The sequence below is a fragment of the Cololabis saira genome, chromosome 20 (genome assembly GCF_033807715.1).
Source record: "Cololabis saira isolate AMF1-May2022 chromosome 20, fColSai1.1, whole genome shotgun sequence".
NCBI lineage: Eukaryota > Metazoa > Chordata > Actinopteri > Beloniformes > Belonidae > Cololabis > Cololabis saira.
Genome location: NC_084606.1, coordinates 23112403 through 23128931, shown reverse-complemented (window position 1 = coordinate 23128931; position 16529 = coordinate 23112403). Strand labels below are relative to the sequence as shown.

Genomic DNA, 16529 nt, shown 5'->3' with positions numbered 1-16529 from the left:
TGTGTGTGTTAGAGAAACAAACTATGTGCATGAGCACAGCTTATGAAAACCATATGACATGCTCCTTCCCCCACTCAGACACACACATTCACACAGTGCGCCCCCCTTCTTTCTTCCAAAAGCATACTTTTTTTTTTTTTCCTGAATTCCCTTCCTCCCTCCTCTCAGACCCCCTCCCTCTCGCTGGATCTCCCAGCCTCCTTCCCCTCCCTCCCTGTCTCTGAGATCGTGGGACAGTTTGCGTGGTCTCAGCTCTGCTGCAGATCAGTTTCAGCCGGGCAGCAGTGAAGAGGCTGTGAAACACACTCAGATGAAGCGAGGAACGCTCAGATAGGCAACAAAAGAAAGGAAAACCAGGCCAAGAAGGTCAGAGGGTGCAGTAACAGCAGCTATCAAAACTAGAAGCGTGAAGACTGGAGGTCTACTTCAGCTCGAAGGAAGGATGGTCTTCCAGGTGAGAAGCCCTGCTGCTCGTCTGCTGCTCTTCGTGTTTGGGGTTTCTTGCATCCTGGGCCAGGACCTCAGGGAGACGGACGCTCTGTGTAACGCAGACGGCTGCTTCGTGGTCTACTTCCAACGCAGGATCTTCCTGGATTCATGGAGGGCCTGCAAAGAGAAAGGTGGCAACCTGGCTACGATCAAACGCAAAGAGGACGCCGACGCCATCGCTGCGCTTTTCTCCGCCGTGGACTTGCCGGATTCAAGCACCACAGTCCAAGTGTGGATTGGCCTGCAGCGGCAACCTCGGCACTGCAGCGCCAAGCACCCGCTGAGGGGTTTCTCTTGGACCACCGGTGATCAAGACACTCAGTATACCAACTGGAGAGGAGAGGACTCTCTGCGGATGTGTTCAGTGCCTCGTTGCGTTGCAATGAGCTACAGCAGTCAGGAGCAGAGCGATAACTTCACGTGGCTGGACGGCGCGTGCTCTGTCCCCGTCGATGGCTATCTTTGCCATTACTCTTACAAAGGAATGTGTTCAGCCTTGTGGAGCGAAGGTGCTGGGAACGCCCTCTACAAAACGCCGTTTAACCTTCTAAGCACAATCCTAACCCACATACCGTTGGGATCTGATGCTACCGTACCCTGTCCCTCTGGTGACGAGCAGGAGAAGTCGGCCCAGTGCATGCTGAGGGCCGACGGCACGGTGGGATGGTCCCCTGAACCCCCACTTTGCTTGGATCCTTCAGTCACGCACAACTTGTGTGGCCGGGATAACGGGGGATGTCAGCACTACTGCAGGTCGACTGGTGGTCACGTCTTCTGCGAATGCGCTGAGGGGTACCGCCTCGGGGACGACAGGCAGACCTGTGAGCTCACGGACGTCTGTCACGGAGCCCCCTGTCAGTTCGAGTGCCTGCGCTTTCAGGAGAGCTACCGCTGCGCCTGTCCCGAGGGATACATGCTCGCGCCGGATGAGAGCACCTGTCTGGACGTGGACGAGTGTCTTCAGAGTCCTTGTGAGCAGCTTTGTGAGAACTTCCCCGGGACATTTGAATGCCGATGTCGAGAGGGTTACTTTCCAGATGATGCGGGTGGATGTGAGGATGTAGATGAGTGCATGGATAACCCATGTGAACATGCTTGTGAAAACACCCCAGGGTCTCATGTCTGCCACTGCCATCTGGGCTTTTCACCGGTTCCTGGGGAGCCCAGCCAATGCCAGGATGTCGATGAGTGCCAGATCCGTGATTCCTGCGAGCAGATGTGTGTGAACTATGACGGGGGTTTTGGGTGCTACTGTAAGGAGGGCTATGAACTCATGTCTGATCAATACTCCTGTCAGGAGATCGCGGCTGCTTTCACTCACAATCCTGAACCCGAGTGGGACCCTTCCAACTACAACTGGAACCCGGAGCAGAGCCACGTCAGCTGGCCTAAAGAGAGCGACCAACGTCCAGACTGGCTTACTAATCCGCCAAAAGTTTCCGTTTCTGATGTTATCTGGGTCACTAGAGCGCCCCAGGATGAACTTTACTTTGACCCAGAACTGGACCTTCAGACACAAGGAGATGACAGAGGGGCAAAGGAACCTGACTGGAGTTCTGATCCTGACTTCCATGTCCTACCGATAACCATCTACGACAAACTTCTGCCCACCACCACCAGCTCCAGCACCACGCCCGTCTGGTATGAAGATGATGAGGAGACCACTTCTGCTCCTCCATTCCATCCAACCTCCACAACCTCTGAGGGAGCCTGGAATTGGTGGCCAGGGCCTCTCACTTCCACCCGCAGCCTCACTTCTAACCCTAACCCAAGGCCGGAAGATTCGATCCCAGATGACGACCCCTCTACAGAGTCGGAACACGAGAAGTTACCGGAAGAAGAGGAGACCCTCCGTGGTGAAATCCCTCAGGTCCCAGTGGAGGACTCAGGAAATGTGGATACAACACGCTTTCAAGGCCCCGCTGCCCCCACCCACTTCACCACACCCCAGCCACCCCTGGCTGAAGGCGGGAGGAGTGGGGACGGCCAGGACGACAGGGAGCAGAGTCAGGGCAGCACGTGGCTCCTGGTGGGCCTCCTCGTACCCATTTGCATCTTCATCGTGGTGATGGTGGCGCTGGGTATCGTCTACTGCACCCGCTGCGCCGTCCAGCCCAAAAACAGGAAGACCACCGAGTGCTACCACTGGATATCCGGGGCTCATGACAAGCCGGGAGCTCCCAACGCCGCCGCGGGGGTCAAGAGCCAGGTTTAACCGGAGAGGAGACCCCCCAGCGTGTACATAAACATAAACTTGAGTAATTAAACCCGGTGAACCGCTGCCTTCTCTGACGGCAGAGTTGTCCTTCTGGACTCTGACGTTGCTGATGGATGTTATAAAGGGACGTGGTCCAGGGGGGGGTTGTTGTTCCCTGACACCAGCTTCCTTCATGATTGCACTAGCTGGTTACAGAAAATATATCACTGACTTCAGGGTTTCACAGCTGGAGGGAAGTGTGTGTACCGACGGAGTTAGTTGTTTTCCATGGTAACAAACTTTACTCTGAGGTCTCCTTCCAGCAAAGGTCCTGATGCTGGGTTCATTTCAATAGCAGATCACTGTAGACGTGACGGGCCGGGGCTGTCGCTGGATGCGTGGGCGAAGCATCTGGTCATCAGGGATCAGTCAGGGAAATGAAAACAGAGTACCAACCATTCACAGCCATGTTCACAAATCCGTCCGTAGATGGGCTCATTTAGAAGGCATTTTGGTATTTGGTATTTAATTAGCATGAAAAAATACAAACTGTGTAACTATTCATAGATGCAGAAGTAAAGGAGGTCATTGAATGCAACAGAGCGCTCTGATTTACTGAAACGATCGAGACGTTTAAAGTAAAACGGACATTTTTAAATGCCTGAAATTTTGTTAATTTTTCTTTTTTTTTCCTTATTCTTTTCCGAATACATGTTTAAAATGTGCTTATTTAATAATAAACCATTAAACAATAGCTTTTCTTAAAACAGTCATTAAAACATCCACTAAGAAAACAAATTCAGCCATTTATTGACAAATGAGTTTAGTTCGTCATCTCTAGTTCTATTTCCCGAGTCATCCCTGACCGCCGGCTTGCTCTATTCCCGCTCCGGCGACTTTCCCAGTTTCAGATTCACAACGTTTCTCCAGGGGATCCACGACTGTAAAAGTCCCCGCCACAGCAAAGAAGATCTTTCTTCTTGATCAGTCTTTAAAATCACTGTGTTGTGCCGGACGGTTGATGATATCAAGTACTTCTTTGTATATACTGGTTATTTTATCATGTTTTGTATATTTATGTTGGTTCGTCCACGTGTTTGGGGACCTTTGAACGTTTGGGACTCAGCCTATAAACCTGCGGACACGTCCAGGCGTGGACACCTGCTGTGTCTGGACTTGTTTGATCTCGTAAAACGGAGTTAAAGCGCAGATGTTCTGGACGCTGGGTTCGGCGTGGACCTATGATGTGCTCTGGCGGTGTTGAACCGCGTCCAGACCGCATCCAGACCTCTTCCGGTGAACTTTCTTCCTCTTCTTCATTCATAATTAAACCACAAACATTTCCCACGGCAGGTTCCCACCAGCAGACCAGAAAAAGACTCCTACCCGCCCTCTCAGTGTATTTTTCATGTTGTGTGTTCCAGATGTACACGTGTATGTCTCTGCTTCATAACTGTGACGCCAGTTACATCTTAACAATTAAAGATTATGAGGTTCTTTGTGAAACTTGAATGTTCATTTTGAAAACATCACCATCATCCATTTCCAGCTTGGGTGGTTGCTATGGAGACAGCTGGACTAATGTCAGAGTTGCGGTGCGTCCCAAATGCCATACTAAACAGTATATATATATATATATATATATATATATATATATATATATATATATATATATATATATATATATATATATATATATATATATATATATATATATATATAAAAGTATACTTAAGTTTGGCACACCTTTGAGTAAATATCAGTAGTGTGCATTAATTCGGACGTACTACTCAGAACCACACGGCACTTCCTGCTGGGAGGGGGAGTTGTTACCATGGTAACAACTCCTGTCACAGCAGCAGTAGCAGTACCGCCCCGCTCTTTCCCGTTTATCCTGGCCCAAACAAGATGACATTATATAATATTATTATATATGGATATTATAATATTAATATTATATAATAATATTATTATACTTAATATTATACTTATGACTTATACGTATCTGCGCAGCACTTAGCAACCAAACACCGCTGCATTGCATTGTGGGAAGTTTCTGATCAGCTAGTGTCCATCAATCCATACTAATACATTTCTACAGAGTGAGTATGGATAGCGCATACTATTGTGTACCTACTAATGTTTCGGACGCACTAAAAAATCTCACATTCTGTTTTTGGGTGGAAGTATGGAATTTCAGACGCAGCTTTGAAGTACATTCAACTTCCAAGCCCCTGAAACTACACCTCAGGAAGTATCACTGCAGGTACAAGTACTGTATATGGAACGTATGAAATCAGATGTTTTCACGGTGACTGTGAGATTTTTGAGACAGTCATACAGACACTCACGTCCCTGCAGGGACTTCAACAAAATAAAAGTTCATGAATTAATTTAGGGAGGCTTGGATGCAGGACAATAAGGGTACTGTGTTTCCCAGAAAATCCCCTGGCTCTTCTGGGTTTAATGTTTACAAGGGTCTCTGCAGAAACTACAAATAATGCCTGGGTCCCTGCTGGCGGTCAGGAAGCGTTTTAAAGGACCGCTTTGATCAAAAGCAGGATGTGTGTCTGTGCATGGCTGTCAGAGGGGGTCTCGCTCTGGTGCTCTGAAGCCCCTTCAGTGACCACTAGAGGCTGGAGGTCGAGTCACCCTCCTCCCTCCCTTCACAGTGAGTGCGTTTACATGGGAAGTTTAATTCCTCTTTAATTCAGAATTAAAATCAAATGAGTAAATTAAAATGAGTAAAAATTACCGTGTAAACACCTAATTCCGAATGAAAATGGCCATTCTGAATTAAACTTAATTCCGAAGTAAGTGGCTGGTTTATTCCGATTTTAAATCTGAATAGAATAATCCCGCGATCATGTATTCACTCATTCTGCTTTAAATTAATTCCGGTCTTTCTGCTCATTTCCTCGCCCGTCTGTCTCCATGACGCTTATATTCCGCGCTGGGCTTGTTTTCCAAACAAAGTTTCAAGATGGCAGCACGCAGTAAACGGTGGTCAAGAGCAGAGACCATATATTTAATAAATCGCTTGGAGGACCTGGAAATAATTAAAAAAACAAATGGCAGGAAACATAAAAATTGTGAGCTTTTCAAAGTTGTAGCGGCTAAGTTTGTTTTTCTTCCGGTAGACGTAACTTACCCTAACCCTAACCCTAGCCCCCCTATCCAATCAGAACCTTCCCAATCCCCAGACCTTAAGTGGAATTGGATAAAGCCGATCACGTGTTTGAACGTGTTTTCCATGTAAACCTGAGGTGGTTCTGCTGGTTTCCTCCAAACACGGTTCTGGACATGAAGACCAGACATGTCCACGTTGGTCTCATGTGTCTAGAGGACATGGTTCCAGAAGTCTGCTGTTTTGTTCAGATGCAGGTTTGTGGACCTCCGTCCTGCTTCCATGTTCTTCTCAGACAGAAGACATCGTCTCCCGGAGAATCTTCCAGACAAACCTCCTGGTTCTGTTTTGTACTTCAACACCAAATGTGCTCAGGGAAGCCTGTAGGTTCTGAGGTGGAGGGACTGAGTTGGAGATCTTGGTAGTTTGGTCTTCCCTGAACACTAGTTGGTCTGCAGTTAATCAAAATCTGATGATCAGCAGCCCCTGGCTGCAACTTACCTCCTTAAATCTTATGGAAGCAGGAAGGGGGTACTTAGTATTGCCCATGTTATTATTTTTTATTCTCATTTAAAGATCCAAAACAATCATATGATTTTGATAATTTTTTAACACACACACACACACACACACACACACACACACACACACACACACACACACACACACACACACACACACACACACACACACACACACACACACACACACACACACACATTACATTTTGAGATCTGTGGGACGTGGAACCGCTCGTCCTGATGTGGACCCGGTCGTCCTGATGTGGACCCGGTCGTCCAGATGTGGACCTGGTCGTCCAGATGTAGACCTGGTCGTCCAGATGTGGACCTTGTCGTCCTGATGTGGACCTGGTCGTCCAGATGTGGACCTGGTCGTCCTGATGTGGACCTGGTCGTCCAGATGTGGACCTGGTCGTCCAGATGTAGACCTGGTCGTCCAGATGTGGACCCGGTCGTCCTGATGTGGACCCGGTCGTCCAGATGTTGACCCGGTCGTCCTGATGTGGACCCGGTCGTCCAGATGTGGACCTGGTCGTCCTGATGTGGACCTGGTCGTCCGGATGTGGACCTGGTCGTCCTGATGTGGACCTGGTCGTCCTGATGTGGACCCGGTCGTCCTGATGTGGAACCGGTCGTCCTGATGTGGACCTGGTCGTCCTGATGTGGACCCGGTCGTCCTGATGTGGACCTGGTCGTCCTGATGTGGACCCGGTCGTCCTGATGTGGACCCGGTCGTCCTGATGTGGAACCGGTCGTCCTGATGTGGACCTGGTCGTCCTGATGTGGACCCGGTCGTCCTGATGTGGAACCGGTCGTCCTGATGTGGACCCGGTCGTCCTGATGTGGACCTGGTCGTCCTGATGTGGACCCGGTCGTCCTGATGTGGACCTGGTCGTCCTGATGTGGACCTGGTCGTCCTGTGGATGCTGATCCTTCAGGGTGGGAGTCGGAGCTTTTGAGAGGCAGCATCAGTTTTTCCCATCAGACGTTCTTGGAGCTGTGCGTCATTAGAGATGTCTTCAACAGAAACTGAACAACAAAAGGTGCCAAGGGTGAATCAGAGGGCAGGACATCTATGCGAGACAAATCCGAGACCGTGTCCCTGGAGACTCGCAGAAGATAAGAGAAGGTACCACAGCACCTGCAGCTACCAAGCTCCAACCGCTCCTCTGAGCTTCTTATCTCTGCTTTGGCTACATCAACGACTTCTGTATTCTGTATTCATTCAAGGAAAAACACTCGGACATCTGTTTTCTGCATAGTTGGAGGAAACCGTATCCGTTTGACTCGTGAGGCTCAACGTGGGCCCCAGACCTCACCTCACCCCTCCACTTCCTCCCCGTCCAGCTGGACAGGAGTCCGTCCTCTCAAGGCTGCGTCATCACGGTAAAGAGGTGGACACAACGTAGGTGGAGACAATGTAGGCGGAGACAACGTAGGTGGAGACAATGTTAGTGGAGACAATGTAGATGGAACAATGTTGGTGGAGACAACGTAGCTGGAGACAACGTAGGTGGAGACAATGTAGATGGAACAATGTGGGTGGAGACAACGTAGGTGGAGACAATGTAGGTGGAGACAACGTAGGTGGAGACAATGTTGGTGGAGACACATACGTGGAACAACGTGGGTAGAGACAGCGTAAGATGGAGACAATCAATGGCGTGCACAGATAGACACCAGGTGGTGCTAGAGCACTTGCCCGTTGCCCTCTGGACCAAGCAGGTGCCCTTTTCAACGTTAGTTTTTTTTTAAAATATAAAACATTAAAAACACGCACGTGTGTGCGTGTGTGTGTGTGTGTGTGTTTAATGTGTTTAATGTGTGTGCGGGGCACGGTACGGGTGTGTGTGTGTGTGCATGTGTGACACACCCACACACACACCCCCGTGCCGTGCCCCGCCCCATCTCTTCGTTTGTCAACGTGAACACGCAGAGCGGACCCAAATGCGCGTCGCAGCAGCACTGGACTGTCTGCAGAGCTACACAGTGTACTGAGTTACCAGCCACGAACAGGTAACACATAAATGAATCGAGTGTATTGTTTGCCCCCTAAGCCTCAGTTGCCAAGCTATAAGCTTATTTTTCTCTGTTGTGAAGTAGCCTGTCTCATACAGCGCCAAACAGCCGAGCCTAAATTAGCCGACCTGCTTAACAAGCTAGGCGCTAGCCATAATAATCAACACTTTGGGCTGGTGGTACCCAGTACTGATGGGGGATGGTACCCCACCCTGAAATAAAAACGGTCCAAATCATCCCCCCCTGAAATAAAAAAGGTCCAAATCATCCCCCCCTGAAATAAAAAAGGTCCAAATCATCCCCCCTGAAATAAAAACGGTCCAAATCATCCCCCCTGAAATAAAAACGGTCCAAATCATCCCCCCCTGAAATAAAAACGGTCCAAATCATCCCCCCCTGAAATAAAAACGGTCCAAATCACCCCCCCCTGAAATAAAATCATCCCCCCTGTAAAACTGCCACGCCTCCTTTCCATCCCTTATGTCATTTCATCAATGAATGTGGTTTTACTGCTATTTCAACATTTAGAGTCATCACCAGAAAAATAACACCAGAAAAATAACTTATTTGACAATTTTCACCTAAATTTTCACTTGAAATAAGTAGGAAAATCTGCCAATGGGACAAGATTTATTTTCTCATTACAAGCAATAAAATCTTGTTCTACATGCAAATTTTTCTACTTATTTTAAGTGAAAATCTACTTGAAACAGGTGAAAAGTGTTGTTTTCCAGTGATGAGTCTTGTTTTAAGTGTAATGAGAGTTTTTTTACTAAAATGAGACATTTTAACTAGAAATAAGACAAATATTCTTGTTAAGATTGTGAGTTTTTGCAGTGATCCATGTTACTTATCCTGTGAAGGATAAGGGCCAGCTCATCTTCCCTACCTTTGTGAAGATGATACAAATATATGCAACATTGCCAGTGACAACTGCGTCTGTGGAGAGATCATTTTCAAAGCTGAAAATTATCAAAAACAAACTAAGAAGTCTGTGTGGAGAAGAAAGGCTCTCTGACCTTCTCCTGCTTGCCATAGAGAAAGATGTCCAGATAAACCACAGTGAGGTCATCAGAATCTTTAAAGACATGGCACCAAGGAGGATGCTCCTTTAAAGCTCGACAATGATAATGCTCACTCAAGTCTTTGTGTTAGTCTCAAGTCTGAACTAGTTTGAACTACCGTACTTTGTTTCAATATTGTTGGGAATAAGTTGATTTCTAATAGTTATTTGTTGTATTGCAATGTTTTTAAGATATTGAAATAAATATGCCATGCCATATGCTATGTTTTTTTTTCTTCCAAATATCACACTGCTATAAGGCAGCCAGCAGTTCCACACACCGCGTATGTGCCCTTATTTTGCACTGAGCACCTGCCCCCCAAAATGTCTGTGCACGCCACTGGAGACAATGTAGGTGTAAGATCGTAGGTGGAGACAGCGTAGGTGGAGAGAATGTAGATCAGGACCTCAAGGGTCAGTAGAGGAACTGCAGATCTGGATCCGGATCCTAGTGGTCAATAAAGGAACTGGAGGTCTTGATCAGAATCAGAATCAGAATCAGAATCAGAATCAGGTTTATTTGGCAGTTTAGAAAAACAATGTATTTGACTTCGGATACACCGTCGGCGACACAGATGGTATTATGCGCCTATTTCCGAAACCTTGTGGTCAGTAGAAGAACTGCAGGTCTGGATCCAGATCTTAGTGGTCAGTACAGGAACTGCAGGTCTGGAACCAGATACTGGTAGTCTGTAGAGGAACTGCGATTTGGATCCAGATCCTATCCGTCAAAAGAGGACCTGTAGGTCTTCATCAGGACCCCAAGGGTCAGTACAGGAACTGCAGGTCTGAATCCGGATCCCGGTGGTCAGTAGAGGAACTGCGGGTCTGGATCTGGACCCTAGCGGTCAATAGAGGAACTTCAGGTTTTGATCCGGATCCTGGTGGTCTATAGAGTAAGTGCAGGTCTGGATCCTGAGCCTCTTGGTCTGTACAGAAACTGCAAGTCTGGATCCGCACACTAGTGGTCGGGAAAGGAACAGCAGGCTTCAGACCCTATTTGTCAGTAGAGGACCTGCAGGATCCAGACCCGACTGGACCACTACAGAAACCGCAGGTCTGGTTCGGGATCCAGATACTGCGGGAAAGATACTGCAGACCCTAGTGGTCAGTACCGGAACTGCACGTCTGGATCCAGACCTGTCAGTAGATTTTTTGCTTGAGGTTGTCCTGGAAACAGTGGACTGTACATACTGTTCGCATGAACAACATCCAGCACACGTGTGTCATGGTGTTTATGGGCTGAATGGAACTCGCTGAACCCGGTATGATGTCATCTGGCACTGATGCTGCAGCACAGGTGCTTACCAACGTACCTGAACGCAACATTCAGGGCCTCACCTGCCCGGATCAGGTTCTGCCACCACCTGCTCTTCCCTGTTGTTCACGTTCCCTCCTCCTCCTTCCATCTGCTGCATTGGCTGCATTGGGTTAGGGTCGGACATTTCACTTTCTATTCTAATTGTCAATTGTCTAACTGGCCACATATATACAGACAACCAGACACACTCACAGCTCACCTTCACACCTACGGGCAATTTAGAGTCATCAATTAACCTACTACGCATGTTTTTGGACTGTGGGAGGAAGCCGGAGTACCTGGAGGGAACCCACGCAAGCACGGGGAGAACATGCAAACTCCACACAGAAGGAGTTGAACCGGGGACATTCTCGCTGTGAGTCAACATTGCTAACCACCAAGCCACCGTGCTGCCTCTGTGAACAACATGAACTTATATTTAAAACGCGAAGCATCACGATCTGATTCCTCTCCTGCAGAAATAAAGACAAGTTGTTCCAACGTCAGAAATAAAGAAACAAAGTTGCTGTAACTCGGAGTGTTGCAGCCGCAGGAGGAGAGACGGGCCTGGGTCCCGGAGGAGAGACCGATCCACGTCCCGGCTTCCATCACCGGAGAAACACTTTCTGGAGTCCTGCAGCACCTGCAACTGACTTGATATCAGACTCTGAAAGTCGCCTAAACATTCAATAAAAACTTTATTCATACATTGCTGGATCACATCATTAGCAGGAACCACACGTTAGTTTTATTTTAAAAGACAACTTTAGAGAACCGGTTCTTTAATGTTTGTGAGTTCAGACACTGTTATGGGATATTTTAAGGATCTGGCTTCACGAGTAGTCGTCCCATACGGCGTATGAGCGACCTCAGGGACTTGATTGAATCTGTTTTCTGTTTGAATCTGTTGTCTTCAGGACGTCTTTATTGGACAGGTTAAAATTGTGTTTTATGGACCTCAGTTCAGCAGAAAATTTCAACACGTCACATTCAGCTGTTTTTTCTGTTTTCCACTGATCCGTTTCAGCTGTTCAGTTTTGAAAGTACGTCTCAGCGGGGCGCAGACCCCCCGAGGTCTGGGTTTCCAGAGTCCTCTGATCCCCTGCCACTCTCCCAGCGGCTGGGAGGCGAGGAGGGGCCGTAACTCACGCAGCTGCCAGGGATCGCTCTGCTGTGGAATGCAGCTGAGCTCATCCCCAGCGCTCTGCTGGAGGTGTACACATCAGGAGATGGAATCGGACCTGCGGTCTCTGGAGCTGCAGGGGGGACGTGGACCGGATGTGTCCAGCATTTGTATGAGGAAAGCTTTGCTGTGGACCGTGTTGGTGTCTGTGGTTTTGGTGTGATGGGTGTTGCATCGTTCCCTCCTCCTCCTTCCATCTGCTGCATTGGCAGGTTGGACACAGAGCTGACTGCAGAAGACAGTCCTGGCGCAGAGTTCCACATCTGGATTGAATGAAGTTCCAGCTGCAGGTGGCAGAAAACCAACACAACCCAGCTCCTGACGAGTGTTTACATTTCTTTGTGACTGTTTCATTGCTGAGCTTCTCTTCGTGAAGTGACATTTACTCCGGGGTGGTATTGGCAGGGCCAGCCGGCCGGCCTGGGAGGCCACAACTAAGGGTGGGACGATACGGATAACTCACGATTCAATACTGTGGCCATATGTGGCCCAGGATAACGATAATATCACGATACACGATATCTAGGATATTTGATATATTGTAAGAAATTTCATCAATATATCACAATATACGTGACTGAAAAAGAAAAAATACCCATAAAAAGGAAAACGTCTGTAGTTATGCATTTATTCAATGCCAAAGCTTCATACAATGTACAAAGAAAGAGCATTTGTGTAGTTCCTCACTGCCTCCTAGTCCTGTAAATGTGAACACTGTACAGCTGGACAAATTAAAGTGCATGAACAATAGTGCGGTGACAAAATATCGATTATTTATTGCAACAGAGAGCGCAACAATATATTGCAATATCGATTTTTTTCCCCACCACTAGCCACAACATTTACTCCCGGGGTGGTACCGGTCGAATGGCAGGAGGTGAAAGTGATGGCAGATTGACACAAAGACACAACGGTGTGTCTCAGGACTCAGAGACTGACTCGCTGGGTAGCTGAGTACGGTCCAACGATACCAGGACTGTGAAGAGATGCGGTTCTGCCACTGACTCTTCTGACTGTTCAGACACCATGAACACATCAGTAAAAGCTTAGTCCTCATCAGCTTCTCAGTTTCATGTTGGAAACACGTTCTAAAGAAACATCCAGTGGTTAATTTGAGCCGGATCCTGCCGGAACAAGATCCGGCACCTCTCGATTTTGGCCTCCCTGCGTTCCGGGACTTATTTGGGCAGATCCGGCACCTCTCGTATATATATAAAACAATAATAATATAAAAAAGTTTTTTTTTAATGTATAAAAAATAATAATATGCATAAATTCATTTACAGAACAAATCCCAAGAATTTCATGTTGTTTATAAAGATTTAACGTCATTTGAAAGAGTCGGAGATTTGGTGATGCAATGAAAAGATGTGCCAGCAAACCACGCCCCCGACCAAAAAAACTTTTGAAATTTGCTGGATCTGCAGCAAGCAGCGAGCAACGCAAATATGGCAAAAAGACAGCTGAATTTGATGTCTTTTTTCAAGAAGAAGGAAGAGGTACATGATTCTTTAAAAAGAATCAGAAAAGCAACAAGCGGCGATGAGGGCAGGTGCAGCGGTCATGAGACCAGCGCCGCAGCAGCAAACCAGGTTCAGCGCCAGCCGGAGCGGGGGCCAGCTCCAGCAGTCAGCCAGGTGGACCACCAACAGCCAGAGCAACAGGCCAGTACCCTGGCATCAGCTACCCCGGTAGAGCACCCGGAGCAAGAGGCGGGAACCTCGACATCAGCGCGCTCACGGGAAGATTCAGAAGGAGAGGAGAGCGCACTGAGCGGAGAAGAAGGCAGGACGTCCAGCGACAGGTGCGGGATGGGATGCGCAACTGTTTGGACAGCAGCTCAGTTCAAGGTGAAGCAGACTTACTACCCCTGGCTTCTTATGGGAAATTCGGGCTTGGGCTGTACAATTTGTAAGGCGGTGGGGACGTTGGGGCCAGAAAAGACGGGCGGGATGAAACTCGCAAAAGAATGGGTTTCAAATACAGTGAGCTCATCTGCTCCAGATATAAAAAAACAGCAACGCGCACTCAGAAAAAAAGTATTTGAACATGCCCGTACCAAGGCTCACCTAGCAGCAGCAAGCATTCTTGAGAAGGCTAAAGTAGACACTTTAGGACAGGCTATAATTAATAGTCAGTCTGAACAGATGACCACTACAGCGCGCATATTTCGCACGGCGTACAAGGAGGCTAAACGCCACCGTCCCGCACATGGCTTTGAACACGAGATTGATTGCCAAGAGTTAAATGGACTCGATATGGGGAGGATTTTACACTCCAATGTTGCGTGTGTAAATATACAGAAACACATTTCGGAAGAAATGAAAAGGAAACTGTTTGAAAAAATAGTACAGTGCGCACCCAAACTCAGTCTAATGCTGGATGAGTCAACCAGTTTAAGCAAAAAGAGCTGCTTAATAATATACATTAGGACTCAGTTGCCTGATATGGACAAGCCTGCAAACATTTTTACTGATCTCGTCGAGCTAGATGATCTAACTGCTCAAGGTATTGTCCACAATTTATTATCTGCTCTAGAGCGCGTGCATTTGACTCAGGATTTTCTCTCTAAAACCCTCATTGGGGTAACTTGTGATGGCGCTTCTGTTATGTTAGGGCGTAAAAGTGGAGTGGCCAGTCGGCTCCAGGCCATTTTCCCCAACATTACTCTGTGGCATTGCTCAGCCCACAGACTAGAGCTCGCGGTCGCAGACGTAGTGAAAGAGATGGGCGCTATAAATCATTTTAAAATATTGATGGACAAGTTATATGCACTGTATAGCACATCTAACAAAAACCGAATTGAGCTGAGAGAGTCTGCTGAGAGCCTAGATGTCCAGCTATGCAAAATAGGTCGGATTTTAGACACTAGATGGGTGGCATCAAGTTTTAGAACCGTTGAAGCAGTGTGGAAGAACTACCCAGCGCTTTACAAGCATTTCAAAAGTGCATCAGAAGATCCCTCCCGTGTTAGCATCACGAAGCAAACATACAGTGGGCTTGCTATGCGCATATCTTCACATGCTTTTGTGAACAACTTAGGTATAATGTGCGATGCATTGCAAGAATTGTCCGAGCTCTCAGTCGAGCTTCAGAAACGAGAAATTACCATCATTTCAGCACACAAGACAATTTGTCGGGAAATCAGGGTACTTGAAGCAATGTCAGATCGGCCAGGGCGCTTCACTGAGCTGAGCCAAAGGGGAATTGAGGAAAACTCTTTCCATGGCGTCACACTGAATGCAGGAAAATCAAGCGACAAAACACTTGACCCCAAGCAGTTTTTCCTAACTGTGGCCAAGAACTTGGAGGCCCGTATGTTATCCCAGGGAGGCCGGTTGCCAGATAAAACTGGATATAACAAGTTTATTGAGGAGTTGAAGGTGCTTTACGCGCGGTATTGGCCCGAGGGTGCAGGTGCGCTGTATGGAGAGGCTGAGATTGAGTCGCTGTGTCAGCGCTTTAACATTGCCAACCCACGCGCAGTCATACGGGCCTACAGAAAGTGCAGAGACTCTGATGGAAACGACACGCCTGAGGAACTGATGGGGTTACATGCGGCTGTCAACAGCATTCCTATTGCAAGTGCTGAATGTGAGCGTGGATTTTCTCAAATGAACTTGATTTGCACTCCCAACCGTGCATCTCTGCTCACATCCACCATATCCTCTTTACTCTTCCTAAATCTTGTTGGACCCCCCCTGGCTAAATTCAATCCAGTCCCGTACGTGAGGTCGTGGGTGGCCAAAGGACACAGAACCGCCACTGACACACGCAGTAAAACCCGAAACAGAGAGGGGGAGGAGAATCCGGACATGCTCGTGGTGTGGAGTGTTTTGGACAACTAAATATGGTGAGCATACTGTCTATTAATAGGCCGCCGTGTCAATCTTTAAATAATAATAATGGAAGATTTCGTGTTATTTATTGTAATCTCTGATTTTTTTTTTTTTATGTTTTACAAGTTAGACTCACCAGCTTTGCTTAAAAAGACCAAGGGTCTCCTCCTCACTGTGTTGCTGGCTCCTGCAGGAGGAACTACTCAGTCGGGCGGTAAGTGTTGCTCCACTATGTTTTGAAGAACTTTCTTTGAGTTTTGAGACACTAATCAAACTTTTCCTTTCCTCCCCTAGGCATCCTAGGAGCCCGAGTAAACTCCTGAAGGGAGAGTTTGTGTTTTCCACACTGATTGTTTTCAAAATTAAACACCACGCTTCAGCGTGTTAAACGTGACTTCCTGCCTGAGTGTCGTACCTTCACCTGCCTTATCACAATTTATACCATGGATATTATCTGAAATTGAGGCTTGTAAGTCCCAGAGCATGGCAAGTGGGCTGCTGGGCATTTGCGTGTTGTTTTTAGCACCATTTTCTGTATATGTTCCGGGACCTGTGCCCATCTCGTCATCCCTGCGCTGTCATGTGTACTTTGTGTTCCTGCACCTTATGATTTACAAATTAAGCACTGGAAACATCGTGCTTGTGTGTTTTCTCCACGCAGAGGACGTCAGCAGGTTCTTGTGACGTCAGTGGGTTCTTGTACAACAGCAGATTCTTGGAACGTCAACAGGATCTTGTAATGTCAGCGAGTTTTTGTGACGTCAGCAGTTTCTTGTACAGTAGAAAGCTCT

The 16529-nt window shown here is 47.6% G+C and overlaps 1 protein-coding gene across 1 annotated transcript; it reads left to right on the top strand.

The window, feature by feature from the left end:
* Positions 1-235: 235 nt before the first annotated feature.
* On the top strand, positions 236-4176 carry cd248a (CD248 molecule, endosialin a). Its single transcript, XM_061710246.1, has one exon. It carries the CDS (start codon positions 443-445, stop codon positions 2702-2704), a length of 2262 nt encoding a protein of 753 aa, XP_061566230.1. The 5' UTR covers positions 236-442; the 3' UTR covers positions 2705-4176.
* The last annotated feature ends 12353 nt before the right edge of the window (positions 4177-16529 follow it).

Coding starts and splice junctions, on each gene's coding strand:
- cd248a (XM_061710246.1), top strand. CDS start 443: ATGGTCTTCCAGGTGAGAAGCCCTGCTGCTCGTCTGCTGCTCTTCGTG.